General features: G+C 41.0%; 3 protein-coding genes across 5 annotated transcripts in view; 2 read left to right on the top strand and 1 right to left on the bottom strand.

Annotated features, from left to right (window-relative positions):
- The first annotated feature begins 682 nt into the window (after positions 1-682).
- LOC308060524 (claudin-22-like) lies at positions 683-12,019 on the top strand. Its single transcript, XM_080379371.1, has one exon. It carries the CDS (start codon positions 9,707-9,709, stop codon positions 10,526-10,528), a length of 822 nt encoding a protein of 273 aa, XP_080235497.1. The 5' UTR covers positions 683-9,706; the 3' UTR covers positions 10,529-12,019.
- On the top strand, positions 11,745-13,204 carry LOC308060533 (claudin-22-like; the record flags this gene model as incomplete). The annotated part of the gene is given in 6 exon segments (XM_080379402.1): positions 11,745-11,854; positions 11,856-11,909; positions 11,911-11,928; positions 11,930-12,278; positions 12,280-12,331; positions 12,334-13,204. Coding segments are annotated over 6 exon segments (714 nt in total). The 3' UTR covers positions 12,465-13,204.
- A 76-nt stretch (positions 13,205-13,280) lies between these two features.
- The window catches only part of WWC2 (WW and C2 domain containing 2), a 105,340-nt gene continuing 90,874 nt past the window's right edge, over positions 13,281-27,746 (bottom strand). For all 3 annotated transcript variants that reach the window (XM_080379284.1, XM_080379285.1, XM_080379286.1), the window contains 4 exons: positions 25,412-25,504; positions 23,531-23,773; positions 17,962-18,089; positions 13,281-15,932 (listed from right to left, as the gene is read on the bottom strand). In XM_080379284.1, coding sequence (XP_080235410.1) covers positions 15,866-15,932; positions 17,962-18,089; positions 23,531-23,773; positions 25,412-25,504 — 531 coding nt within the window. In that variant the 3' untranslated portion in view covers positions 13,281-15,865. The remainder of the gene's footprint in view (positions 15,933-17,961; positions 18,090-23,530; positions 23,774-25,411; positions 25,505-27,746) is intronic.

Raw genomic sequence — 27,746 nt, 5'->3', positions numbered from 1 at the left:
CTTTTTCTGTCAGCAGAGATTTTTAAAGAAAAGCTAAGTAACTGTTATTTGTCTGTTTGCTTTGTCTTGTATGAAAAAGATGGACAAAATGACTTCTAATGCTGCTTTCAGTTTAAATGGGAACTACATTTCATTGTATTCCACCTTTGTGGGGAAACTTCTGAGGTTAAAAGTATTTCTGCACCCTGCTCTCAGCAGCGTTCCTGTGGTTGTAGTTCCTGTAACTGGACGTGTAGGTCAAACAGAGAAGTTCAGTTGCGCTCCTTGGGGGACAGAATGCCTGTTTTCCCCTCTACCACAGCAGCAGCAAATTCTGCGATTGTTGTCCTGCAGAGAAGTGATTAGGTAAAGAGAAAGCATGATAATATGATGTAGCATAAAGGGTTTTCACATGAATACAGATGCATTACTCCCAACCACAGAACCTATATTTTATGAAAATCATCATGCACTTGGTGCCAGGAACACTTTCCTAATTTCATGCCATCTGTGTATCTGGCAGAATGTTACAGGAAACTCATTTGTGCATCCACTTGGGAGTGTATCCTTCCTATTTAAAAAAAAAAACCAAACCATTTTTAGATCATATCTTACAGTGGAAGATACTAGATTTCAAGCAAACTACTGTTGAGAGAATTCATTTTTCCCCATTTTGTTTCTTGGGCTAGAGCATTTTTAGATCATATCTTACAGTGGAAGATACTAGATTTCAAGCAAACTACTGTTGAGAGAATTCATTTTTCCCCATTTTGTTTCTTGGGCTAGAGTTCTTGTTTTCTCAAAATGGTGAAATGCAGATACCAACACACCAATATACCAACAAGATGGTGCTATTCACAATATTTCCAACTTCAGGAGAGATTTTAACGAGTATTTTTTTGGTCCTACAAGTGTACGATGACAGGAACATACCCATGACAATCATGATGGTAGTGGTGTGAAAGAAGAGAAATTTATTTTCCTCCACTGATCCTCTTACGGAATGATCGTGTGCACGCTGTATTGAACCCTGACAGTGGGAAGGTAGGATCACCACATGAGAGATCACCGCTGTTTCATCTGTTTAGAGATAACTGTATGTATAATAAGATAGGACCTTTTAGCATGGACAAGACCTCTACATAAGGTTATCAGAGGTATATACCAAAAGGAATAGTTTTGCAATAATGAATTAGTCTGGTAGTTTGGGCTGGGATAGAGTTAATTTTCTTCACAGTAGCTAGTATGGGGCTCTGGGTTAGGTTTGTGCTGGAAACAGAGCTGGTAACACAGGGATGTTCCTTATCGCTGATCAGCGCTTACCCCGAGCCGAGGCCGTTTCTGCCCCTCACCCCCCACCAGCGAGCGGGGGGGGGCACAAGGAGCTGGGGGGGCACAGCCGGCACAGCTGGACACAGCTGGCCCAAGGGGCAGCCGATGCTCAGCAGATACACCTGGGGGCAGGAGAAGGAAGGGGGGGACGTTCGCAGTGACGGCGTTTGTCCTCCCAAGTCACCGTTACGTGTGACGGGGCCCGGCTGCCCTGGGGATGGCTGAGCCCCTGCCCGGGGGACGTGGGGAGTGAATTCCTCGCTTTGCTTTGCTGGCACACGCGGCTTTTGCTTTACCCATTAAACTGTCATTACCCCAACCCACCAGTTTCCTCACTTTTACTCTTCTGATTGTCTCCCTCATCCAATGATGGGGAGTGAGTGAGTGGCTGTGTGGGGCTTGGCTGCTGGCTGGGGTTAAACCTTAACAGAAGAATAGTGAACACTACATAAGAACTAGGGACTAGTAGATAAAATGATCTAGCAGCGAGTTTATAATGACAGGGGATAAAATGATGTAAGGCACAATTAAACTGTGGAAGTTATTGTTGGTTTGGATGTAGCAAGTGTGCTTTAGAGGCAATTTCATAGGGGAAGGGTCCATCAAAGGCTACTAAATATGATGATTTAGACTAAAAGTCCAGGCTCAGAGATCTTTATGCTGCAGGATGGAAACAATATCAATCTATCCTTATCACATTGTTATGTTCTTTTCCTGCTGGGCTAGATAAACTTTTGGCATGGTCTGGCCTAGTGCTGCCATTCTTGTAGCTTTGCAAATGTATACCAAGCTCAGTAGCTTGTATCTCTGCATTGTCTATACATTCCTTTAACATGTACAGTTGCTACCTTTTGTTTACATGGGATTTTGTACAAAATAATACAAAGACTTGAGTACATTGCAGAGTAGTCAATTTCCCAGTATCTCTTGCATGGTACTATGTAAAAGAAAAAGTAGACTCTTGTGACTGACCAAGGAATTCAAAGCAGATGTTTGCTAAAGTGAACACAGGTTATCTTTATATTGGGAAATACCATTTGTAATAATCTTCACGATTGTTTTCTTGCAGTCAGAAGCTAAACTTCTTCACTGTGTTTCATTTAAGCTAAAGCATTCTCTGTTTAAATGTTTGAATCTGCATTACAGAGTTAGCCCTCACCCTATGCAAGCGTGTTTAGAAAGTACGTGATACTTTGCAGAAGACACTCAGTACCTTTCCAATATGCAGTCATCATCAATGAGTTCAAACAGAAATAACTATCACATAACTATTGCAGAGGTGTGACTGTAGAAGTCTGCAGCAGTTTTCTCTCTCTCTGGGTTGATATTGAACATGGGCAGGCGTTATCTCAATCTACCGATGCAGAATTATTCAGAACTCCTGCAGTCTCGCTTCTCTCAGCTATGCTGTGTTTTGCAATACATCATGCATTAGATGTGTTAGTGGATTCTGTGCGTCTTCCTTTTCACTTCTGCAGGCAGTATTTGACATCTGAGGATGCTGCTGGGTGGCCGCAGTCAGTAGGAGGGTCAGGGGAAAGTGAAGGGAGGAAACTGGTTTTCCTCCTTCCCTCCTGGCATGCATCCCTTCCTCAGGAGTAGCCATAGGCATCTCTACTTGACTCCCTCCTCACAACCCCCCTGAAGGAACCTGAATAGATAGAGACCTTTTAGCTTTCTTGATGTAAAGTAGGGAAGGTGAGAGGGAGCAGAGAGAAGGGATGGGGGTGAATATGGTACAAGATGACAGTAAGGTGTATATTTAAGTTCTAACTAATACTGGCAAATTTTAATGGTTTAATTTCTTAATGACAGGTTGTAATGAACTCTTTAAACTATTAGCTCGCTTATATTTCAGTTGAGGGGGATATTTAAATCTTGGGAGGGAAGAAAAGCTTTTTTTTCCTTCTTTTTTTTTTTTTTTTAATAGCCAAAGACATCTGCAACGTTAGAGAGAACAGTTGCTTGCTAGGAAAGACCTTTCCTTTCTGCATCTCCTAGCTCCCTGCACCTTAAAAGGCAAAACACTAAAACAGTTTAACACACTAGAATCTGAAGAACAATCGTATTTGAAACAACTACCATAAATTTGTTCAGCTGCTTTTCTCCCTTCCCCCCAAATCTCAGTTACAGCAGATGAGCAAAATGCCACAGGTACCCCACGCTTCCTTCACCTGTCAGAAATTCGCATGGCTCATTTCACACTCTGGCTAGCTTGATGTTAAAAGGCATGTGCAGTTTTCTAATTTACGGTTAACAAGTCCATATTATCTTTGTAATCCCTATTGTCGTGCAATAACATTTCCCCATGTAGGTTCAACTGGGTACTACAAATAATTTCTCATAAGTTTACTTGATAATAACAAACACATCTTAAGGAATGAGAGAAAGCTTATTATAATAATTGTTTGCAGGTGTTAAATGAAAAGCATTATAGAAATATGTGTAACACACTATTAAACCAGAATCTCATAATAAGGGATGGATAATGATAAAGAAGTCTACACATTTCACGGCTCAGAAATTAATTTCTTAGACTTCCATCATTCAAGGAAATCACATTCCAATCACTGTTCAGGTGACATGAGTTTTCATACTTACAGTAATCTCCTGTATTGACAGTACATCAGAAATAGTTCCCTGAAGAATAAGGCTAATTTTCCAACCCAGTCAACCCTCACTGTGAAGTCTGGATTGGGATGGTGATGGAAAAGTTTCTGCAAAGGTTGAAGTACTGAGCCTTAAAGCATTCTTTATTCTTACAGTGTAATGATGGCAAATCTACCCTCTCTCATTTCAGTCTTTTGAATAAGTCCGTAAAGCAGACATAGGCAGTTTCACCTTGCTGTGCTTGACTCTTTCAGTGCCTTTCCCTTCTAGATCTTGTCCAACTGCCATTAATCTTACATGACATCTTTTTTTCAAGCTTTTGATTAATCTTACAGAAGTGAAACTGTTAGCAAGGTCTTTCACTCCCAGAAGTACATTTCTTTTGCATACCTGATAGGCTCTTGTTAAAGTTGCTTAAGGAATTACATCCAGTGTTTGAAGCGGGAAGGTATGCAGGGTTGGGTATGTGTGTATGCATTGGTCCTTGCAATACTGAAAAGCTGGGAATATGCCCACTTGAGGAGGGAGGTCCTGTTCAGAGGGCCAGCAATGGCTGTACCTTCTTCCCACGTGAAAAGATTCTGCATATCCCCTTCCTGGCTTTTCTGAAGCTGCTGAGCTGGCGAGTGCTCGCTGAGTCCTCACCTTCCACTGGTGCCCTCAGCCCAGCGTTGCCTGGCTCTCGGCATGCCAGCCCTGATGCACCAGCGGTGTAAGCCCGTCAGCGGTGGCTGCGCTGCTGGGGTGTGTTCTCTGCCTGTGTCAGGGAGGGTGTGTCAGGAAAGGTGATACGGCCTTTGTGATGATTTGCTTTGTCTCTGCAGGACTGTCGCCTTCTGCTGTAACTTCTCCACAAGATACTCAGTCGTTTGTTTTGTGACTGCTTTGCTCTAGCAGCATCCTAGCATTCACTGAGGGGCACTGTCTTTGGATGTAATACAGAAACAAATAATGTAGTCTCGTAAATTGTCACCTCTGAATATTGAGTTCGATGCTTTATGAAACAGTAAGGACACGATGAACTAACTCCGTGTGTGTGTATGTGTGTTTAAAAGTTATTGTCTTTTTCCCTTCTAAAATGGAAATGGTCATTATTTTCATCCCTGGTGTACCCCCCTCCATACTGCCTCTCTTCCCTGCCTTTGCAATGGCCTCTAAGTGTCCATAATTAAAGGTTGCTGCTGCGGATCACAGTAGCGTTCAAGCAGGAGTATCACAACCAGTGCCACGCTGGGGTGTGGAGTATTTGTAGATGTGTCACTTTCATTCACTGGCCTTCTCAGGTGAGCACTACATCTACCCTTCCAGCTCTGTGTGAGGCTGAGGCTGACTTGGTACTGTAGTTTCAATGGGGGAACCAAGGAGGAAATCAAACGGAAGAACAACTAGAATAACTTTAGTAATAAATAAATAAAATTCAGATCACTTCGCTTCATTAGCAGGCCAGAATGTACCTGCTATCACTCCGTTGCAAAGCTTATGGCACTCATTTGTTGGAGACACAGATAATTATTCAGGGAGAAGTCAACCTCTCTCTACTGTGATGCTCTCTGAAGCACCCTGAAAATACAAATAATTATTTTTGTCAAAGTTCACTTAAATCCAGACGAGTAAGTCAATAGAGAGAACAGTCAGAGTTCTATTCTTTCCTTGGTGCTTCTGTTGGTTTCACTGAAGGGCACATTGGATACGCAAAACCAAAAGATGCTCCAGTGTCACAGAGAAATGGGTTCTTAGTTGGTTAAGAAAATGCTAACTCCCACAACCTCCAGTTCAAGCAATAAGGTGGAAAGCAAAAGACTGCCAAGCTGAGTGAATTAACTCACTTGTAGTAAGATGCTGAAGACACTACCTTGCCAACTTCTGACAGCAGCTATGTTTTACTGGCTGTAACTAAGGTTCAGTTATAGAAAATCTATACGCTGGCTCTTATTTCCATCTTTTGCATATGTATCCGTAAGATGGGAATCTAAAGGTAAGAGAGACCTGTGAATGATTAATGAAAATACTAGGTATTTAAATGAGCAACGAAAAATATTTAGCGATCTCTGTGTCTTCAGATTAGCAGAAATTATGGTAGTGTCTGGGGAATGTTATTGGAGACAACTATACTTCAGATGAGTATGCTTTTGGACCCTTGGAGGGGAATAAAGAAGCCCACAACTTGAACGTGCTTATGGCTTGTGAAGGAACTGAAAGTACAGGAGTCAGTCTCTTACAACACACTGACTGCTTTTGTGGGATTAAATTGCCTAATCCGCTCCCAAAGTGCTGCACCTGATATTTCTTTCTCCTTACGCTGACTGTAAAACATTTGGATAATTGTGTGAGCTGCAGAGCTGTGCAAAGACAACAATTCCCTAATACTCTTTGCAGGGGGTAAAGTGTTAGTGTATCTATTGCTGGCCACGGAGGTTCCCAGAAGAGTTAATGTAGTGCTAAAGCTTTTAAAGAAAATATGTATTACTTGCAATGAGATTCAGAATCCTTGTGTTCAGCCTGAAATGGTTTTATGGGGAGTAAAAATTTAATGCACTTACCTGCATAAAATGATACGCATGTTGACCATCACCATTCTGCTTTAGTCTAGGCAAAAATCCATTTGCAAAATGAGGTTTGAGTTAGTTTGAATGAGGTGATCTTCAACGCTTTAAACAGTATTACTGAAACTGTATGCACCTGATCGTGACCTGCACTGTATTCTTGATGGGCATTGTCTGTAATGGGAGGTGGGAAAGCTCCATGTCTCACACAACTGGCTGATGAAACCATCAAATGGCAACAGCAGCAAGTGTAAGATGTACTGAGCTGTGTGTCTATGGCAAGTGCCTGGCATCAGGCAAGCTGATGCTCCAGAGAGGCTCTGCTGGCTCCAGCATGAGGCAGGCACTGGCAAAGTGACCAGAAGTCTCTCTTCTCTGTAGCTCAGTTCCTCATGTGCTGAGATTATTTTAGCTGCTTAAGCCTCTGAAGGATGGCGTCCTTGAATGCTACGTACATCAGGCTTTAAAGTGTATGGGGGGGGGAAGGAAAAAGAAAAAAAAATGCTCTACACTCAGTCAAAACCCCTGCTAAACTCATCCTCACCTTCATTACCTTTAAGCACGCTGGTCAGTGGTAGTTGTACCCACTCTTCCTTTTCTTCTTGACAAGCTTGCGTTAGACAAGCACTGCCCGTGCTGCGGAGCCTGCCAAGGTGAGCAGGGGAAGGAGAAGGGACAGAACTGTCCTGGAGCAGCTTGCTTGTGCATGGGCCCCGTGGCACTGGCTGGGGAGGTCCCTGGCAGGCAGTTTCCCTGCCCCAGTGGCTTGGGGGGCAGTGGCTATCACCACTGAAACCCCTTGAGATCTGTTGTTTCAGGCTGTTGCAGGTATTGGCAGACGTTTTTTGTCATTGCAGTGTAACAGTGCACCCTGGGTTTATGTTTCAAATTACCCTGAGCAGTAGGGGAGAAACTGATGGGAGCCCAGTTCTAGCCCTTAGGCTTTGCAGTAACTCTGACGTGTCACCTTCTGTGTAGGCACAAGTCTACCAAAGTAAAGTTATTCTGGGAATGAGGCATTTCTAGATGTGAGAGAAGGAAAGAAGTAACGGTGGGGAGGAAAAGTGTGAAAGAAGCACAAGGGAGATAAGACTAAGGCAGTTACTGACCCAAGAATTTACATATCCCAGTTCAGGCAGAAGATCATTTCTCGTTTTGTGAGTTTGCTGAGATTTTCATAAGATCAGTAAGTTCCAAGTAAAGACATTTCAGACCTTGTTACTATCCTGGCAATAAAGCAAGTAATTTTTTTTTTCTTTTCTTCTCTTCTATTCCCCACTGGAAGAACAAGGATTCTTTTACAGCCTTGCACAGGATAGTATAAGGGAGCTTTGCTTGCTCTAAGTTAGTGCATGGTTAATAGTAAGTTGCAGAACATAATTGGCAGATCTTACTGATGCAGCAGTCTGAATGCTTCTGATTGATTGCTGAAATTTAAAGGCTGGCATACTGCTCCAGCTGTGGTCAACATTAGCAAAATGAATGACCTTCACATGCCTGATCTTGTGCTGTCACACTGTATTGACTGTCAGAATTAAAAGCAGAGAAGAAAATGTTAAATGTTCACCCAGAAGAGAAGTACAACAGGCTTCCAGTAATAGTCTGGCAATAACCATAATTTTAAAGTCAAATAAGCACGTAGGCCCTGAATGAGCAGGAGCACTTCTGAAGTGTAGTAGTTTATCTGAAAAAAAAGTTACTCAAATGGCATTATGGTGTTTCTCATTGAATGTTGTGATGGTTTCCAGAACTAGCGCTCTTGCTCTGAACAGAGAGAGGGGAGAGAAATGACACTGCCAAATCTGAAAATAGTCTGGAATCTGAATGAATGCAGGGTTGGTCTTCTTTCTTTTGCCTAGTGGATGGACAAAGTTAGAGCCTTGCTTGCATCAATTTGTGACCAGTGTTGGCAGTAATATCCTTGGTGATTCCTGTTGTTGTGCATGGTAATTTTTGGACCAGGTGTAAGCTGTTGGACTGGGCTGGTACACCAGCAAAAAGGAAATAGATCATTGTTCCTCGTGTTGACTCTTCGCAGCCTGTGACAGGAAAAACACAAGGGTTAGAAATTAAAACAGAAACGGGGAAGAAGAAATCTCCTTCCAGTGAAATTTCTTAATGATACCCTGCAGGATTTTGGAAACGTTCACAAGTGATGTTATGTTTTTCCATCACCCGATAACCCATCACTGCTGAGCAGCGTGAACACATGCACACGTGTACAACCCAGAGGTGTTTTCCAGTCTTTCTTGACTTCATTGCCTATATGCAATAATGTACTCATCTACGTATTTCTGTTCTCAGTTCACACTGCTCAGCTCCCTCCTGTACAGGCTGTGATGTTACATCTGTGGAGGGGAATAGCAGGCAAATGGTCTCCTCGCTGACCCTGTCGACAAGCGCAAGTGTAGCTGATGTGACCGCAGGAAAAAAAGCAGCGTTTCCTAATGGGGTAATGGCATAATGGTATCTTGCTTTGATCAGACCAGGTACTAGGCAGTCCTGGCCCCGGGAGCACTGAGTGCCAAATGTTGTTAGACACTAAGTGTATAGACTCAGTGCCATCTGGGACATGGGCTCTAGGAAAGGGGACACTGAGCTGCTGTAAGCTGCTACCATGGTGTTGCTGAAGTCCTAGGGCAGGTAGGGTTTATGCTGGCTGATGATCTGCCTGGGTTCATTATGGTGGAGGGATGTCTAGGATTTCATTTTCTACGGTACTTTCACCATACCCGTCTCCTTTTCCCCTTAAGAGTCAGTCAAAACAAAGCCCATTTTAAAAGAAATGAATGTAGAAAATGCAAAACATAAGGGCCTCTTACAAAGCGTCTTTTACAGTGCTGGGGACATAAAACAGGGCAGTGGAAGATAAGCCATTATGTATGTTGAGGAAGTCTAAGAATAAAGATTATAGGCAAACAGTCTACCTTTCTTTACAAGGCCTTGATTTACATCCCTGAAATCTCAAATTTAGCTATTACAATGAAGTCCTGTTGCACACAGAGCTGCTTTTTTATCACCACTTAAAATCTAATTAATCCGTATTGAAGCACAAAGATTTCTGTTGTGTTTTAGGGTGAGGGGTCATAGAGCCCTCTTTGTTCATCCTCAGGCTTGTAATCATCAGGCATTGGGATATAATTTTACCAAGCAAATTGGAAGGTAACAGATCAAATCCTTATCGGAAAGCCTAACTCATGGTTTAGTGAAGTCCTTCGTCCTTTATGTGAAACTTTATATTCATGACAAACAAAAAAGGGTTTCAGAGCTTACAAAGGGTTAATAGCAAGGGCTTATATTTGGGGCAGCAGAGACATAAATCATCACAGCTTCCACCATCACTCAAGGTAGCGGTTCTTCCAGAACTGTGGGGGAGACCTTCCTCCTCAAGCTTTCAGGACTCTGCTCTTATAATGGCCTTGGTCTATCCAGTGATGCAATTAAGTGGCATCCTATTCTCTCTGTTGGGATGGGTCCTGTCCTGTCTCACGACCTATTTACCCCAGTGGAAAAATCTTAACTTGGAACTGAATGAAATGGAGATCTGGACCATGGGACTCTGGCAAGCTTGTGTTGTCCAGGAAGAAGGGGGCATGCAGTGCAAGGACTTCGATTCTTTCCTAGCTTTGCCTCCAGAGCTCAGGATTTCTAGGATTTTGATGTTTTTTTCCAATGGATCGGGGCTTTTGGGCCTTTTGCTCTCAGGATTGGGGTTGGACTGTTTGAAAATTGGTGAAAGACAACAGGAACAAAAGAAACGGCTGTTGCTGTTTGGAGGAATGCTCTTCTGGATATCGGGGATTACAGCTATTGTCCCAGTTTCTTGGGTGGCCCATTCCACAGTCCAGGAATTTTGGGATGACAATATACCAGATATTGTTCCCAGGTGGGATTTTGGGGAAGCGTTATTTATTGGCTGGCTTGCTGGATTTTGTCTTATATTAGGTGGATCCCTACTTAATTGCACAATCTGTTCAACTGAAGTCCATCCATCTTCGGTCCATTATGCAGTAGCAGAACAGCAAGATCAGTGTCAACACTTGGAAACTGAAACTAGGCCTTAAAACGGAAGGTTTTAAGCAGTACAGAGAGACTGTCCTATCTTTTCCAAACTCTAGTGCAAGCCAGAAGCTTGTTCCAGTAGTAATTCAAAGGACTCTTTGTTACCTAGCTGCTTTCCTAAACTTATGTCTGTTCTCTCCGTAACTGGTACTGGAAGGCGGCGCGTTTTCTCACCTGGAGGACCGTTTAAAACTTTGTTTCACAGCAGAATGCTGAAGTTTTCATAGACCGCGCAGAAAAGGTGCTTTTGCTTTCTCAACTGCACTGTAAAATCCTGAAAATGAATATGCATGTTCCCTTGCAGCTTGGCTTTTAACCAAAATGTGCTTCCTTTTCATATTAGCCTATTAAATGAGCCTCAAAGTTTGACTCCCTGTTGCAACTTTCCACTTACCTAACGCAGTGACCTACAAACTTGCAGTTCTCATGTCCTGAACAGTCTAAGTACATGCATCAAATTGTCTTTCTGCATACTTAAGAAACTGTTATGCTAAGAAAACTAGGTTGCTGAAGTTCTAGCGAGCTTTGCAAATGTCTCTTTTGTGCACGGGGTGTTACGGTGTGGGTGCTTCATACCCAAGAAGTTGTGTTTTCCCAGTCTAGCACATTAAGCTGCCATACAAGTTACTCCGAGTGTTTCTGGCACCTGCATACTTTATGCACCAAAAGTAGGCTGAGAAATGCTGCTTTAAAAAATACTCACCCTGTGTTCTTCAGGTATTCTTCAGGTATTGAGGCATTATGCATCCTAACAAAGGCTCCTTCAGCTCCATTCACTTACAGCAATGCATTGTTCTGAACGTATAACCTTTTGACTTTGAACAGATTGTACTTAACAAGCCCCAAAGCAGACAGCTTCATTTGCTGCAAGTGGAAGTGCATCACTAGGGTATTAAAACTTCATTTAAAAATGAACCCTGAGAGGCCGAAACTAGCAGAGCTGCTGTGATGCTTTAGCAGACTGATGGAAAGCAAAGGAGATGCTTTTCTTAAAAAAACAAGAACAAAACTAACGAAAGGTGAGCCCAGCTGTAGCCACACCCTTCAGCCACCGGTTTACTACTTCCCTATCCCCCAAACACTGCACATAGAACCAGGCAACACCAAGCAGGAGGGGGAGGAGTATTTCATGCTTTATAAAGCATTGCTTTAACTTTTGCTTGTGTTCAGTATGACAAAGAATTGAGCAGAACAGTGTCCGCAAAAGCAAGCGCTGTAATGCTTCTGTGGCTGCTGACAATGAACTTGGTCCACAGATGCAGGCTCCAGTTAGCTGGATTTCTTTTGTCTGTGCTAGGATGGATTTTAACCAGTACCGGTCACTATTTAGAACTGGAAAAATCTCAGCTTAGCCCAAAATGTGCTGGAGCTTTGGACCGTGGGACTGGCAAGCCTGTACAGCTTGCTGTAGGAGGAACACAGTGTAAAGATTGTGATTCTTTCCTGGTTCTGCCTCTAGAATTCAAGATTGCCAGGATTTTAGTATCTACATCAAATGGACGAGGACTGCTGGGCCTTGTGATCTCCAGTCTTGGTTTGGACTGCCTAAAGATGGAGGATACAGAGCAGAAGCTAGAGAAACAGCTGTTACTACTTGGAGGAATACTCCTGTGGCTGGCTGGAGTTCTGGCCTCAGTCCCTATTTCTTGGGTTGCCCGTACTATAATCCAGGAATTTTGGGATGAAGACATCCCAGAGATTGTGCCCACATGGGAAGCAGGGGATGCACTGTTTGGTGATTGGTTTGGTGGATTTTTTTTTTGTTATAATTCTAGGGGGATCTCTACTCCTCTCCACAATCGCTTACCATCTGACCATCAATTACCAGAGCAGTATGCAATGGCAGATATGCAAGACACCCATCAACATCTGAAAACAGAAGATTTTATGAGGGTAGATATCAGGTTTTCAGATTTCTTACTCTTGCATTACAGTTAAGAAAGGTCTGCTGAATAGACAGGTTACTGTTTACAAGATTGGGGGGAGAGATTGTGTCTTACTAAGTAGTTCCTTTAATTACTACTTACATTCAATTTTAATTACAGTAATTGACGAGCTATGGAGATCTAAGTCACCACTGTATTTCCCCAAAATCTGATCAACTGCAGATTTTGTTTTTGTAGTTTTGCTTTTTTTTGCCTTTTTTTTTTTTTTTTTTTAAGGAGACTATAAAATTTTAATCTGTAGGCATGCACGGAGACTTGACCAGATTTTAAGTGGCAGAACTCCTACCTGGGGCGGCTTTAAACAATGTCTTTTTTACAGAAATAGTTTATGTTCTGAAACATTCTGTAGTCCCAGTTCAACATGCATTACAAAAACCTAATACCTTGAATGAAGATCCCTGGACCTGTATCATTTTCAGCAAACTAAATGTTGTCAGACAATGTCATGTAATAAGAGATTCTCTGGGTGGCAGTGGTGGGGAGAATATGACCAAACATATCCCTGCACAATCTCCCTTTCTTTAAGGAAAGCCAGTATTTCAGAGTAACAATGAGATATGTCCAGTGAAGAGGTAATAGTGTTCGTTGCTAGTGCAGTTTTTACCTAATGAAGGCAAAGAACTAACTTCAAGTATATGAATCGGTTTCTGTGTAACTTATCCTACGACTCGCCAGTGATTGATGTGAACTTTCTATAAATTGCAATGATTTTACACTGACAAAGCTACAGCAGCCATCTGTTTCTGCAAAGAACATATAAAGACATAGAAGAGCAATAAAAGAATACAACACGGGTCTGGAAAAGAACTTTGTTAAAAAATGTATTTTCCAATCACTGAAACACATGGAAAGTGCAGAGACAAATCTATGTGACGTACTTGCATACTCTTACAGACAAAATTAGAACAGAAACCATTCAGAATATAACCTGATTAAATATTTAGTTCAGTCCTGAGCATTTGATATTTAATACAGTATAAACATAGCAATAGAAAAAAATAAATCTTAAAATTATTTGATTTGTGTTCTTTTACAATTTCTGCTAAACTTTGCTCATTCAGCCAAATATTCTTGTACCAGCAAATATTTAATTTTGATATATGCAACTGCAGTGACATTGGTACCTGGAAATAGAACTAATTACATTCATTACATTTTGCTGTGCAGAGTAAATTCCACTTCAAGACTAATATTTATAATCTTAAATGGATGGGGATTTATTTGTGTTATTGTATTATTTTAGCTTATTGAGTGTTTCAAGTGTGAACAAACTGAATTAGAAAAAAACCCCAAAACTCCAAATGTAAATTGTTAAAAGCTGCCTACTAAAGTTGAGCAATCTGGAAAATGAGGAGCATGAATAAGTTTAAGTCTGTCACTTTTAAATTAATTTTGCAAGCTAAAGCCAGAAATACTTAAATTTTGATGTCACCTCATGCTTACAAATCAGATAATACTTTTTTTTTGAAAATTATTCAACATGTGAGAAGAAACAGCTAATCTGGCAAGAATTTAGATAGCTCTAAATATTTTTCACAATAGCATCCTTAATGTCAAATATTTTTATGGCCAGAACTGAACTATATTAAACAAAACATAAATAAAAGACTGTAAATAAATAAAAGAAAAATCATAAAGTACACCTCTAAACATCATTCTACAAACAACTTATATAATCAAATTGAGAAGTTGAAACTGTCAACCTTCATTTCACCTCTATATTAAATAATTCCAGATTTGGTTTTGTTATTTTGTTGGGTTTTTTTAAAACTGACCTTTCAAACATGAATGTTATCTCAGACCCAAGAAACAAAAAACAAATGGGGCATTCATAAAGGATGTTCAATCAGTCATCTTGCCCAAAATAGCATGTTTGGCTATACATTTAAGTGAATGGATGCATTTGTGCATAAGAAAACCCTTGGGTGTTACACAGACCTCTCATCTCAGAATTGTCGTTTTGAATTTAAGACAGCTGCTATCATACCGTGGTTACATTTGCTGCCACTTTCTCACCAAGTAATTATAGCCTTTTTGAAAGATGAAGTCCATGCATATGCGGCTTGTTGCTTGGGGAAGAACACTTTCGCCAGTGAATTAAATATATCTGAGTGCAACATATTAAGTAGAAAATGAAATAATTCCGTTATCTGCACTGTCCACCTACTTACACAGTACCCACAGGAGGTAAGACCCCAACTGCTTTACCAAGACTGGGCTGCTTAAACACCTACATCTAATGTTCTGGACTTCTAACAGAATACATCCAAGTTGATGCTGCTTCCTAGCAGGCTGCTTCATGTAAGACAAATTTGAAATCTGCCCTTCACATTATTTATTAAACCTGTTCGCCCTCACCTGCATACAGGGACTTCTAGGCAGGAGCTTTTCTTTTTCAGAAAGGGTTTACCTTACCAACAAGACTTCTGGTATCTGACTTAGTATGTGACAGATTTTTCTCCTGGTACAAATACTTAATGAAACATCTTCGTATTTCTAAACCTAACAAACACTTTGACGTGTTCGTAGTTGGCAATAAGACAGCCCTAGGACAAAAGATTAACATAGAGAAACCCTCATTTTTAAGCATACAGTGGATATAACTATTCTGATTTCAATGTTGGTATTACGAATTTGATTCAGCTTCCAGTTCAGAAAACAGCTGCCCCTTTTCGTAGTCTCATAATGAGCTTTTAGGGTTTCTTGTCTGCCTTACCTTTCTCACTCTCCCACAGATGCAAGAAACCTTTTAGTGCAGGTTGAAGTACTGTACATTCACAAAACTAAACTCTGAACTCCGTCTCCTCCTAGAAGTTATTAAAAAACAAAACCAGAAGAAGTTTTTTTTCAGAAACAAAATTCCAATGTGGGTGATGAATCTACTTAGCAGCTGTTGCGAGGCAGCCTTGATGTTTTGGAAAGGAGCTTACACTTGTCATTAACTTTAAACTATAAAAGTCACACTCTTGTACAAAAATATTGCATGGCAAAACAGCCATCTTCACAGTCTGCTCACATGAAAATAGTGAAAAGATAAAACAATCTTCTGTTGAACGTAATATTTCTCAACAGTGCAGTTCAACAGGATACATGCTTAGTACTGCCTTTGTTCCTTTGTTCCGTCTTTACAAAATAAACACACACATGCAATACATACAAACTGTACAAAATCAGCATCAGTATACCAAAATTAATCTACTTTGGTTTTTGGGTTGTTGGGGGTTTTGCCATTTTTTTTTTAAGCATATAACAATTCAATTCACTATATTTTACAAATAAACATATCAATAGTGAATGTAAAATAGAAGATCTTTAAAAGCAGGTCACTGGAACTACAAAGTTCATCTGAAAAGAGATGAACAACTGTAAAAACACTTCAATGAAAATGCATTATTATACATCATCAGCTGGAAGGGCTGGTATACTGATCTTTGCTCTTGTGAAGTATGCTATCTTCTCCCTGAAATTAGAAAACAAGTTATTATTTTACTATTTATGGCATGCCTCCAATGTTGTCTGCTGCAGAGTTGCTAACGTTAGAGCACAGTTCTTAAAAATACAAGTTTGGAAAACAAACAGTAAGGAAACTACACAGTAAGGAAAATATGCAGTGAATGTGTTTACAAGTGTAGCATTCTGACATAATTCCCTTCTTAGGCAGACTTCTGTAAAAAGCAGCTCCAGTTTTGAAAAAGAAAACCACATCAATATTTCATTAATAACTGCAATGATAAGACTGAAGTATTGATCTAGTCACTGAATTTCCTATGGTGGTATTTCAGTGCTGGGGGGTGGCGAAAAGGCAAAATAAACCATTGTAGCCTGACTTGGGGAAGGGTCTGGAGGAGGCTCGGAGAAGCAGAATTTCCAACCCATTTTCTAGTTGCTTCCCTTGTGCTGTTACCATTTCTGTCTCCTACCAACTGAGAGACTACTGAAGCGTAGCGAGTTGACACCAGCTTGTCTGCCGGCAGCCTGGAAAGCAGATGATGAGTATTGGGGGCTTAACAATTAAAGCTCAGAAGAGTCCTTCTTCTTGGGAGCTTCAAAAATGCCTCTGTGCGATGAGTCTGTGAGGCCGCAGCACCGTAGCAAGCCCAACTAGCAGGGCGCATACAAGTCAGCCTTGGGAGGCAGCTATTTGCCCAGTTGACTAAACCACGTCTTCCACTGGCAAAGCTTGAGTTCGCATCGAAAACAGTAGCTCAGAGCAAAACCAGCTACGTAAACTGGATTCCTTGGCTAGTTGTGTGGTGATTAGACAATAAAGGAGAATGGAGTCTTACAGTAGTACCTTCCCTGCAGGGGAATGATGTCGTGAGCCCTATTACGTGTTCCTGTCAATTTGGGCAGCAGTCTGTGATGACTGTTACATGACCAGCGTCGACCAAACCTCTTTTTCAACATTTGCACAGAAAGTGAAAACTGTTTGAAGATGCTCTGAATGTCATACTGAAGTGACCGGCTCAGCTTCCTTGCTGAGGAACCCTTTTCCTTTCTCTCTTTTCGCTTTGATTCTGCATTGCTTACAGTTGCGGTTTGCAGTATGTGCCTCACAGGCCCCAATTTGCTTATGGATTTCCCAAACTGCTCATAACAGACTGGCTTGAAAAAGGAAAAAAAAAATCCTCCAGCTTACTAGGAGCTGACTTAAATTTCCTATTGTGCTGGTGAAACCAAGACATCTACACAGGAATCCAGAAATCAAGCTTTTAAAAAGTGACAAAAAGATCAAATTAGCTTGCAGTACTGTTTCTATGTGGAAGAGTAAGCATTGCATTTTTCAATCAACAGTTTTATATGCATTTTTATATAGAAGTGTGGCCTTTGGGCTGCTAGTCTGCCACTTACTGCCCAGCCTTTTAGGAATTTAGACCAGTTAGAAGAAAGGTTTGAGATAGAAAGCGTGCAATCTGGCTTACGGTAAGCAAGAACACTTGATTAATTGCTTCATGTAATCAGTTGCTGTTCCCGCAACCAAAAGGAGGAGGGAAACAAAAAGGAGGAGGGATTCTAGATCTTTCTTGAATAATAAGTCTTGAGTAAGGCACAAGTATTTAATCAGTTTCCTGATGAGATGCATACTGTTCTACTTCTGGAGGTGTGATTTGTTTCCAGTACCTGCCATCACTGGAAAAGATCCCGTTACTTAAAGCCACTGTCTGTCTGCTGTGGGGGACGTGAGCCACAGTGATGGTCACACATGTCCTTGCCCACAGCAGATGCCACGCAGAGGTCCGAAACTTTTCACTCTGCTTCCTCACGCCACAGCTCAGCTGCCATACTGCCACCTCTGCCGCGTAAGCAAGTTACCGAGCCCTGGTCCTTTGAAACTCCAACTTTGAGCTATGCTAGAAATGCACAACGTTTCTTGCAACTCAAAGGCGTGTGGATTTTTGACTAATATTACAAGGCATGTCTGGCTATATTTAGAAGTAATTCATGTTACTTCACTACATTAAAGAGTGGAAAAGCAGAACAGGCCATACCTGAATGACTGCACCTGTAGTGGCACTTTCTGGCTCTGCTCCCGTAAGCGGCACACATCCTTAGAAGCTTTCCTCATCAATTTCTCAGCACTTAAACCTTGTTTCTGTTCTTCTTTTGACTGTTCAGCCTGTAAACAGGAAAAATAACTCTGTCTTGCTAATAATGAACAACTACTCATTTCAAAGAAATGACAAGCAAAACACCCGGCAGTGTTAGGTTTACAGTTGGACTCAATGATCTTAAAGGTCTTTTCTAACCTAAATGATTCTAGGAAAATCTCTACAAAGAGTCAGCAAGACAAAAGACTGACATCACAAGCCTAAGCCATGGGTATGAAATAAGGTATCAGAACTTTTCCTAAAAAAGAAAAAAAATGAAACACATTCCATGCCATCATGGGTGGCTACTAGGTGTTCTAAATTTCGATGAGGCATTTCTTAAGGCTTTAAGTTAGACAATACCTAAATTTGTATGAGTAAATGTCTATCCAGATATCTTTTTAGAACTGGGAGATGGGGATTCTCTTCCCATGTAAAATACTTTTCTATCCTAATGAAAGCTGTCAGGAAAGTTGCCTATGCCTACTCTAAAATGTCAGACAGAAAAACCAGAGAAGGTGTGCTCTCAAAATACACTTTCAAATTTTGTTGAGTTGTTAGCAAAGTTAATATTTGTGAACTTTTGTATTTTTATTCATGACACAACACCTGTTTTGCATGTGAGGCTCACTTCTTTCATCTTCATTGCAGAGGTGTAAAAGACAAGGAAAGTGAATGGACCACCAGCGGTAACTGAGATCAAGGATCTTTCTTGACCTGTTGTGCAGCTACATACCCACCAGTAAGTTACACTATTTCTGTACCTCAGTATTGCTGGCTCTATTACATATGTCTTTACCAAGCACTGCTGTGTCAACGGGACAGTTGCAGTGGTACCATCCACCATTGCAGCGATAGACTGCTATTAAGGGTTGTATTTTGTTTTTTAAAAAAATTTATCAGGGTTTCTGAATGCTAGTAATTGTAACAGCAGACCTTTTATGTGGGCAGTTACCTGGATTTCTTAGACAAATGTGCACTGTTCATATGCAGATGAGTCCCCTAACCCACCGTTATCACCCCCATCACGTGTGAGATGCAGGGCATGGGCAGTGCAGCACTGTGTGTACGCTTGGTTTAATTTCTAGGCTGCAGGGACTGTCAGACAGATGTTATTTACTGCATTTTGAATTTTGCCAGCCATCAGAATTTAATAGAAGCAGTTCATGTTCTGAAATAATTTTTAAAGTTCTTTAGAGGTTAATTTTTGATGCTTAACTTTAGGCACTCAGACTTGAAAAATGTCGGTATGTTACCTCAAAGTTAACACACACATCCAAGCCAGAAATAGCAATCTTCAAAGTTGGTTTGTAACTCAGGAGTTCCTGTCTCCAGTTCTGAATTCAACCCAGTAGACTCCCAAACAACAAAACCAACTAATTAAAAAATGTTAGTCCATACTATCAGTTTCATACTGGGTATTCAGAGCGATCTGTTCACAGCAGGATAGTGGTACCCTCTGTCTGTTGAAATGCACTCCAGTGTTTTATATGAAAGTGTTTCACATGAAAGAGCACCACCCTTTCTAAAAGTCGCTCAAAATCCAGTCAGCTTGTACTGCTGTTTTTTTCAGTCCCCAGCTCCAAAATAGCTAGGATTTAAAAATGAAATTAACTTATAAATACTGTTTTCCTTATTAGTTAGTGAACATAAATTTGCAAGCTGCAACTGGTAGTGCCTTAATTAATTTTACATATGTCACTGGCCATATGTTTTATCAGCTCCCCTACTTAATATTTATCATCAAAGCACTAAACATACAATATTTCAAAATTTTCTAATTTTATCTTTTCTCTAACTACATACAAGATTCTTGTGACTACCACATTTCAGGTTAACACCATAGATGACTTCTTTGTTTTCATACTCCCTATTACTATGTACTCCTTTCTCTCTTTCTTTTTTTAAAAAAATCCTTTTAATTTTTTAGGATGCTCTCAGAGAAACTTCCATTTCTGCCCAGTGTCTCTAAGAGTGTGCATCTGAGAAGATATGTACATGACCAGGTTTATATTCACATCACGTTCCTTGCATGATTTATAAAGATAGCGAATCCTCCATCTATATGAAATACAGAAAAACACACTGATACATGGGCCATACATTCAATAACTGCCAAAAATCTGGCACTTACCCGCCAAAGCGAAGTGCCAGACAGGAATCTCTGTGTCTGCACTTAGCTTAAGCTGAAACGCTAATTCCTGTCTTGTTCTGCAGTGGTTTTTGTATAGAATAAAGTGAAACTGAAGAAAAACTGTTAACTGCTAAACACCAGAACACTGGAACAAGGATGTATTTGTGGTATTAATGACATCATTACTGATTACCTCTACTTCTCTACTAGAAGATGTACTAATAAAAAATAAGGATGATCTTTACAGACATGTACAGGAATCTTTTTTGGACGTACACAAAGAGAAAGTACATCAGAGGACTTGAGGTCTCTGAAAACTGACTCGCATGGAGATTTAAGACTCAGATATTGAAATACTACATGACTTCCCATAAAAATTCAATCTAAACAAGAGAAATGCTTCTGGTGCACAGAATTACCTACTATTTTCTGATGTGCAGGTACCAGTGGGTTTTACATACTTGCTGTACTTCGGAAGGTGTGGTGTGGTAGGGAGGGGAGGGAAGGTATGGAGCCTCTGGATTCGGCTTCAAGCCGAGTAACTGCGTGCTAGCAAGCAGCCACTGATTTTCACCACCCCCCACATCTGCGGTTTCATTTTTCACTTGAGACTCTCTCAATTTCTCTGGCACTTCCAGCTGCTGCATTAGTCTGCGCCATTATAATGCCTGCAGGATCTAAAAAATAATCTATGACAATGTTCTCCAGGCTGCTGTGTTTTGCTAACCCAAGAGGAAACACTGACAGCAGAGTACAGCATTCTCAGGGTTGTTTTGCTCCACAGGGCAAGGCTGCAATGATTTTAAGGGCAGAAAAATTTCCAGAAACTTTGTAAGCACTCTTCAAAGGGGTGGAGTGGCTGTGATCATTGTTCTGACTTTTCACTTGGAGAGGAGAACTTAAATGCTGTGCTGCAGCCTGCATATATTTTAGGAATTTATATCATCACAGTGTGTGTTATGGTGTTCATCACCGACACAAGAGACATAAAATATGACAAACCTATCTGCTGCCTTGAAAGAGCCAGCTGAAATAAGAAAGTGCAAATCCAAAGGATTTAAAATGTTACATGTTGCAGAGGCATACTCTGTTCCAGTGGGAATAGCTTTAGAGTGGCAGTAGTTTTAAATTAAATAAACAATTAAAAATTATCATTTCTATCCTGCATCCAGCATTACGTATAAACTACTAAATAAATTTAGCTGTGCTGCTTTTTTAAAAGCTACTCTTTTTATGGGTTAAAACTTAGAAAAATCAAATTCATACAATGGAATCACATGGTAAAAACCCACAAACATTGCGCTGTCTTATCCCATTTTGCCCAAGGGTTTTTCGGGATACTTGTCAATGCTCAGCCTAAACTCTGCTAGTATTTTATAGGCATTTTAGAACTCTGCTAGCTATAGGCAACAGCAGATGCCAAGGAACAAGAGACAGGGAGACACAGAGGACAGAACAGGGCATAAACTTAAGAGCTAGGAGCACATACTGGGAAATAGTTTTCTTTCCTAAGGTATCAAACGATCAAGGACTTCAAGAAGTAGGTGATATCATTATGGTTAAAGATCTTGGATGGATTTTTCTTCCATGAATTTATCAAACTGCTTTTTGAACCTATGCAAACTTGCAGCGCTCAATGTTCTGTGCAAAACATTTTTACTCTTTCTAAATATTGTGCTACGTTTGCTTGCATTTAACCTGCCACTTCTTCAATTCCATACTTCCCGCATAGTAAAACAAAGATTAATTGCTCTCCTCCACCTCACTCATGGTTTTATAGCCTTCAGTTGCAGCTACTTAGCCACTCCTAACATGGAAGCTGTTTCCTCCTTTGACCATCCTTGTTGACCCTACGCAGGTTTTATTATCCACTTTGAGAAGGAGAACCAGAACTGAACAATGTTTAAGCTACAGGCATAATATGTATTTCTATCATAAAACAATGATTTATTTTGTTCCAGCTTCTTTTTATAGTAATTCCTGTCCTATTTGCTTTTTGACATTTGCTGATCACTGCAATGTTTCTGCTGATGTTTTTGTTTCTTGTATCTGGAGCACCTCATTCCTAACATCTAATTCAGAGCTCAGCTTTGTATGTGTAAATATTGGGATCATCCCTTCCCTCCTCTACACAAGGCTATTTACTGACATTCAGCTTTTAAAAAAAACCAAAACAAGACCAACAACTATTGCTTACATATTAGGAGGTCCTCTGCACCTTGTTAAAATTGCTTTCCATTTTTATTACTCTGAATAACTTGGTATCATCAAAACACTAATCTCTATTGACTAGAAATAGTTAAAGAGTACAAATCCCTCTTGGATATCACTAGCAACGTCCCCTCACTGAAAACTGGTGTACACCGACTGATGTAGGTGGGAAGGGAGTTCCAGAGGGCACCTACTTCAACCTCCTGCTCAGCGCAGGTGAAGCCAGAGCCAGATACTCAGGGTCTTGTCCAGTTAGGCTGTGAACATCTCCAGCTGTGGAGGCTGGGCTTTGTGGTTTTTTTTTTGGCTGGCTTTTTTCCTCCCCTAACAACCTCTCTAGGCTCCTATTCCAGTGTATGATCACCCTCACAATTTAAAAAAACAACCTCCCCAAATCGTAACAAAACCCCCACAACATCCAGCTTCTTAATGTATCTTGCTGGGATTTTCCACGCTCCAACTTTTCACTGTTGCCTCTCACTCATTCTGTCCTGTTTCTTGTCTTTTATCCACGAGGGCATCCCATTACCTTATGGCAGTTTAGAGACAGTGCATATATACTCATATTGTTTTAGAGACCATCGCACAGAGAATAGAATTTGGCTTTCCTTTGCCAAAACTAGAAAAAGTAGGTCCTGCATAAGGAAATGAGCCTTTCCCATATGCCCCTACCTCTATATGTAACAGTCATTGCCTGTCCCTACCTGTTACAAACATCTTTTGGCTACAAATTCTCTGCATTCTGCAAATCACCTGCCACTGAAGGACAAAAAGCATATGCATGTCTGTAGAAGTACAGCTAGGACCTGAGAATTTTAAATTAACTTTTAAGTAAATGCTAGTTTACTAGACCACAAGTATTGCTCCAAATAACAGAGTTTCTACTCTGAATTACTGAAGTCCTTACAGGGCAGAGAAAAACGCTACCTCAAATTGCAGTTTTAAATGCTGTAGTATTGACTAATAAAGAAATATTATTTACACTACACAATTCAGAGTTGTAATTAGTCAGATGTGAGCTTCTGTAAAAACCTTAAACATGACAGACTGACTAACAAATTTATAGAAAAGGTAAGGAAGGGCATATGTGTATTCACTCACACAGTACCTGCATGCTGCTCATACCTGTTTTTCAGCTTGTTTCAAGAGTTTTTGGAACCGTTCATCCTCTAGCACACACAGGGGAAGGTCTGTCTCTCCTCTGCCTTTCATTTCCTCAAGCTTCTGTTTGAGATCCCGCAAGGCCTGAAGCTCATCATTCAGACGATTCTGTCTTGTGCGTGATGCCTGGAGGTCCAGCTCCAAGTCAAGGGAAGTGCGTATGGGGCACTCTTGCGTAGCTCTTCGCATGATGGGTTGGCAAACAGGCTGAATCATTTGGGAGACAGAACAATAAAAATTAACATCTAGAGAGGCTACTGTAAGGTTTGACATAATACGGTCTGAAAAGCTTGAGTATTTTTTGTTTTTCTTTAACAGAAAGCTGCTATGATGAGATCCAAGTCCAAAAATTTATCTGTTCTAGAATTTTTCTTCAGTCACTAGCTAAAAATAAATGCAAAACTTTCTCCAGCCAGGTGTACAATGATATATTTACAGGTTAAAACTGAAAAAACCTGTTCTGATCCCCAGGATGACACAATGCCTAGAGACCAACGCTATACAGACTTCCCCGCAGATTTCAACTAGTTGATGTATTTTTATAAAGATTTGCTTTTTCAAGGCCTAAGCAAACACGTAATGTTACAAGCTCTGTAAACATGCATTTCTTTAGTGTATTTCACATTTTTTACTGTCCTTTTCACAGTGACTTTTCATATGAGTAAGTCAGGCAGGAGAAGCCATCCCAGACTATACAGTATTTCTTCCTTATGCCAACTGTAATCCTGCTACCCGTTAACAACCCTTCCGCAGAAGTGGGTTTTTAGTTACAACTGAAATGAAAACGTAACTCTCAACTGGTGTAAGAATGAACTTGTCATGGTTTAACCCCAGCCAGCAGCTAAACCACACAGCCGCATACCCCCCCTCGCCCAGCAGGACGGGGGAGAGGATCCGAAGGGTAAGCAAGAAAACTCTGGGTTGAGAGAAAGACAGTTTAACGCAACACAAAAAAGGAAGAAAACAAACAAATAAATAAATAAAATGCAAATGATGCACAGCACAATTGCTCACCACCCACCGACCGATGCCCAGGCAGTTCCTGAACAGTGGCTCCCCACCAGCTTTCCCCCCAGTTTATCTACACCGAGCACGATGTCATATGGTACGGAGCACCCTCTGCGTCAGCTGGGGTGCCGGCTCTGTCCCCTCCCAACTTCTTGTGCCCCTCCAGCTCTCTCGCTGGCAGGACAGGAGAAGCTGAAAAATCCTTGACTCAGTGTAAACGCTACTTGGCAACAACTAAAACCATCAGTGTGAAATCGACATTATTCTCATCCTAAACCCAAACCACAGTGCTGCGCCAGCTACTAGGAAGAAAACTAACTCTACCCCAGCCAAAACCAGGACAGAATTCCATACGAGAGAAGTACAACCTTCCGTCCTTCTGCTACTCAAACACTCTTGGAGAATAATAAATCCCCTTTAAAAGGGCATCTGAATCCTTGCATTTCCACCAAAATTTGCTCAAAACAGCTGTTGCTGATGTTGACCTTTCTGCAGCGTAAGCCATCTTGGGTCACTTCACAGTATTTGGTTTATTTAACCCAGAGCCCTTTGACTACTGTAACAAGCTGAAGTTGAACAGTAAATGCCGTGATGCTGAGCACCAGTGTCTCGCTGCTTGCTTCAGCCACAACTGGAACAACGTAAGCTTTGGTGGGGGGGGAACGAAGTAGGACTGAGACCACTGTGTTGAGATTTCAACTTGAAACTACACGGGACTACATGTGGTACGTGCATCGCTTTCGCTGAAACAGTTGAAATGAAACATATCGTTTAAGTTGTTGTTACTCCTCTCCCCACGCTTTGTTTTAAGCCATATCCAGGTAACGCAGCACGTACCTGCTTAACTCTTAGGCTCCGCCGTTCTGTGGCATTTCTCACAAAGAGCGACTTTTTGGCTAGTGTTGAGCTGTCACTGTCACTTCGATTCAACTGCCAAAATGTACATAACAAACAGCGATATAAGGCATCTTCATATACAAATAAAATCTGTATTGATATAACCAGTTAGAAAACCTCAGTGTTGATATACATGTACGTCACTCTTAATATAAAGTAAAAAAATTTTCAAGTAGAATAAGCACCTACTCTAAAATTCTATTCCTAAACCAAGACAACCGTTGATCTTACTAAATGAGTAGTAAGCTGACTCTTTAAGAATGCAAGGAAGGTAACTATAGTTATTAAGTACTGCCAAAATCAGCCTGGCTGCAGATTATAAACTATGGATTTCATTTACCTGGGGCAGGCTTTTAACAAATTTACTACAGGGAAGGTAAATTACTGTAGACATGCACCTGTCCAATAAACAGTATTTTTGTATTATTATTATTATTTGTCACAGGTATAGGTGTGCCTACAGCTTCCTTCAGAAGCACTTCCTGCTTCTCAAAAATACACATCACGGCGCAGCGGTCGTTTCTTCTTAATTATAGCATTAATTCCACATACATCAGTGCAGGCTGACTGTTAGATGCATCAGCATATGTGGTGGTAACCTTCAGAGAGAACAGAAGCATCTATCTGCAGAATATTTATTCCACCTCCTCAGAAAAGGTGAGACAAGGAAGACTCATTCTGCTAATAATTCAATAGCCAGAGCCAGAGCCCCGAAGCATGCTTACACAGAACCGACTGGGAGCTGCGGGAGAGAAATACAACCGCTTGCAGTACGAATACACCTCTCCAGAGACAAATCTGTCTTTTCACTGCGGAGCCACTGCTGGGAGCTCTACCCCTGGATACGCACAGGTGGCTATCAGCACTGATGTTCTTTAAGCACTTTCCAAGGGAGATTTTTCAAAGGCACTAACAGACTTTGGGTCTGTCCTTCAGGCCTCAAAAATCCTCCTGTGTTTTGTAACATCACACGAGTAGGTGCTTTCTTAAAGCTCGGCCATCTCTGCTGAAAAGAGAGCAGCCGGCGGAGAGCCGGAGCGTATCCAGCGGGTGCTCTCCTCTAAGTGTAGCACCACAAGGCCTGGAAGGCTGGACCCCCTGCGGTGCCAGCTGGGGACTGGGACTGGGGAGACCCGCGCCGTTCAGCCCTCTCCGTGGCCTCGGCTGCAGCTGCGGCGCTCACCCCTGAGCCCCGGCGGCACGCTGCCAGCAGTTCGGAAACGGCAAGAGATGCATCCGTGCAAACGTGGGTTTCTCCTAGGGTACTTTACTCCCAGGCAGTACTGTACGCAATGAGAACGAGAAAGAACGGTTTATTCCGTTTCATTAAGGTTCTGGCTTCTGGCAGCAGGTCCATAGCAATGGTCAAAGCTACAAAAGCCCAATGCCCTTCCAGATGCAAAAACCTCAGGAGTTTATACTCACTAAACTGTCAGAGCAACCTCTACAGACAGTAAGCTAAGGCTTTTTTTTTTTTCTTTTTTTTTTTTCTTTTTTTTTTTTTTCCAATACAACTGATTTCCAGTGCACAGGAATGAAGATGAAGGCTAGGTTTTGAATTCTGCCAATAATCTATCCAAGTTACGTAAAGATTGTTTCAAAACGATCTGCTGTGTTTCATTCTGAAGGGTGTATGGAATAGTTATTTAAGTATGTAGCTACTGACTATAGAATATTTTTTTTTAGGCCAATAAGAATCACAGAGAAGTTCTCAACTCTAATGTTCCCAAATGATGAAGGCAACCACTCTCTATTTGAGCTGGAGAAGAATTAAAGCACAAGTATTATTTTTTTAACAAAGTCACACTTGTGTGAGTAACTTAGAAACTAAAGTTCAAAATAAACTACCTTTTCTAGGGTGCCTGTAAGTATAAAATCTACAGAGCTGGTAATGCATGCTTAAATCTTTAAACACATGATTTTCACAGTTTAGCAGGAACTAGGCTAACAATGTAAATAGATTTTTCTTTTTTTTGCCCCTTGCTACCATAGATCTGGAAAGACTGGAGAACTTTGTTGCCACAGCCATGTTTAAAACTCAGCCCCTAGGCAGCGCTCACACATCTTTCAAAGATGTAATTCCGACAGGATTTGGGCTGCCCAGGTCAAAAACCAGTTGAGATACAAAATGAGATTTAAAATTGATGACCGAGCTCTTTCCACGCTGTTACCTTTAAACGGTTACATTATTAAAATATGGTAATGCAACAGCAGTTTACAGTGAACTCTATTCTATGTTTTAACAAATTATTTTGCTGTGTGAGAGCTGTAGTTG

The sequence above is a fragment of the Falco punctatus genome (genome assembly GCF_963210335.1).
Source record: "Falco punctatus genome assembly, chromosome: 1".
In the NCBI taxonomy this organism is placed as follows: domain Eukaryota; kingdom Metazoa; phylum Chordata; class Aves; order Falconiformes; family Falconidae; genus Falco; species Falco punctatus.
The sequence above is the reverse complement of the archived record's forward strand: the minus strand, read 5'-3'. Positions and strand labels throughout refer to the sequence as shown.

Coding starts and splice junctions, on each gene's coding strand:
- LOC308060524 (XM_080379371.1), top strand. CDS start 9,707: ATGACAAACAAAAAAGGGTTTCAGAGCTTACAAAGGGTTAATAGCAAG.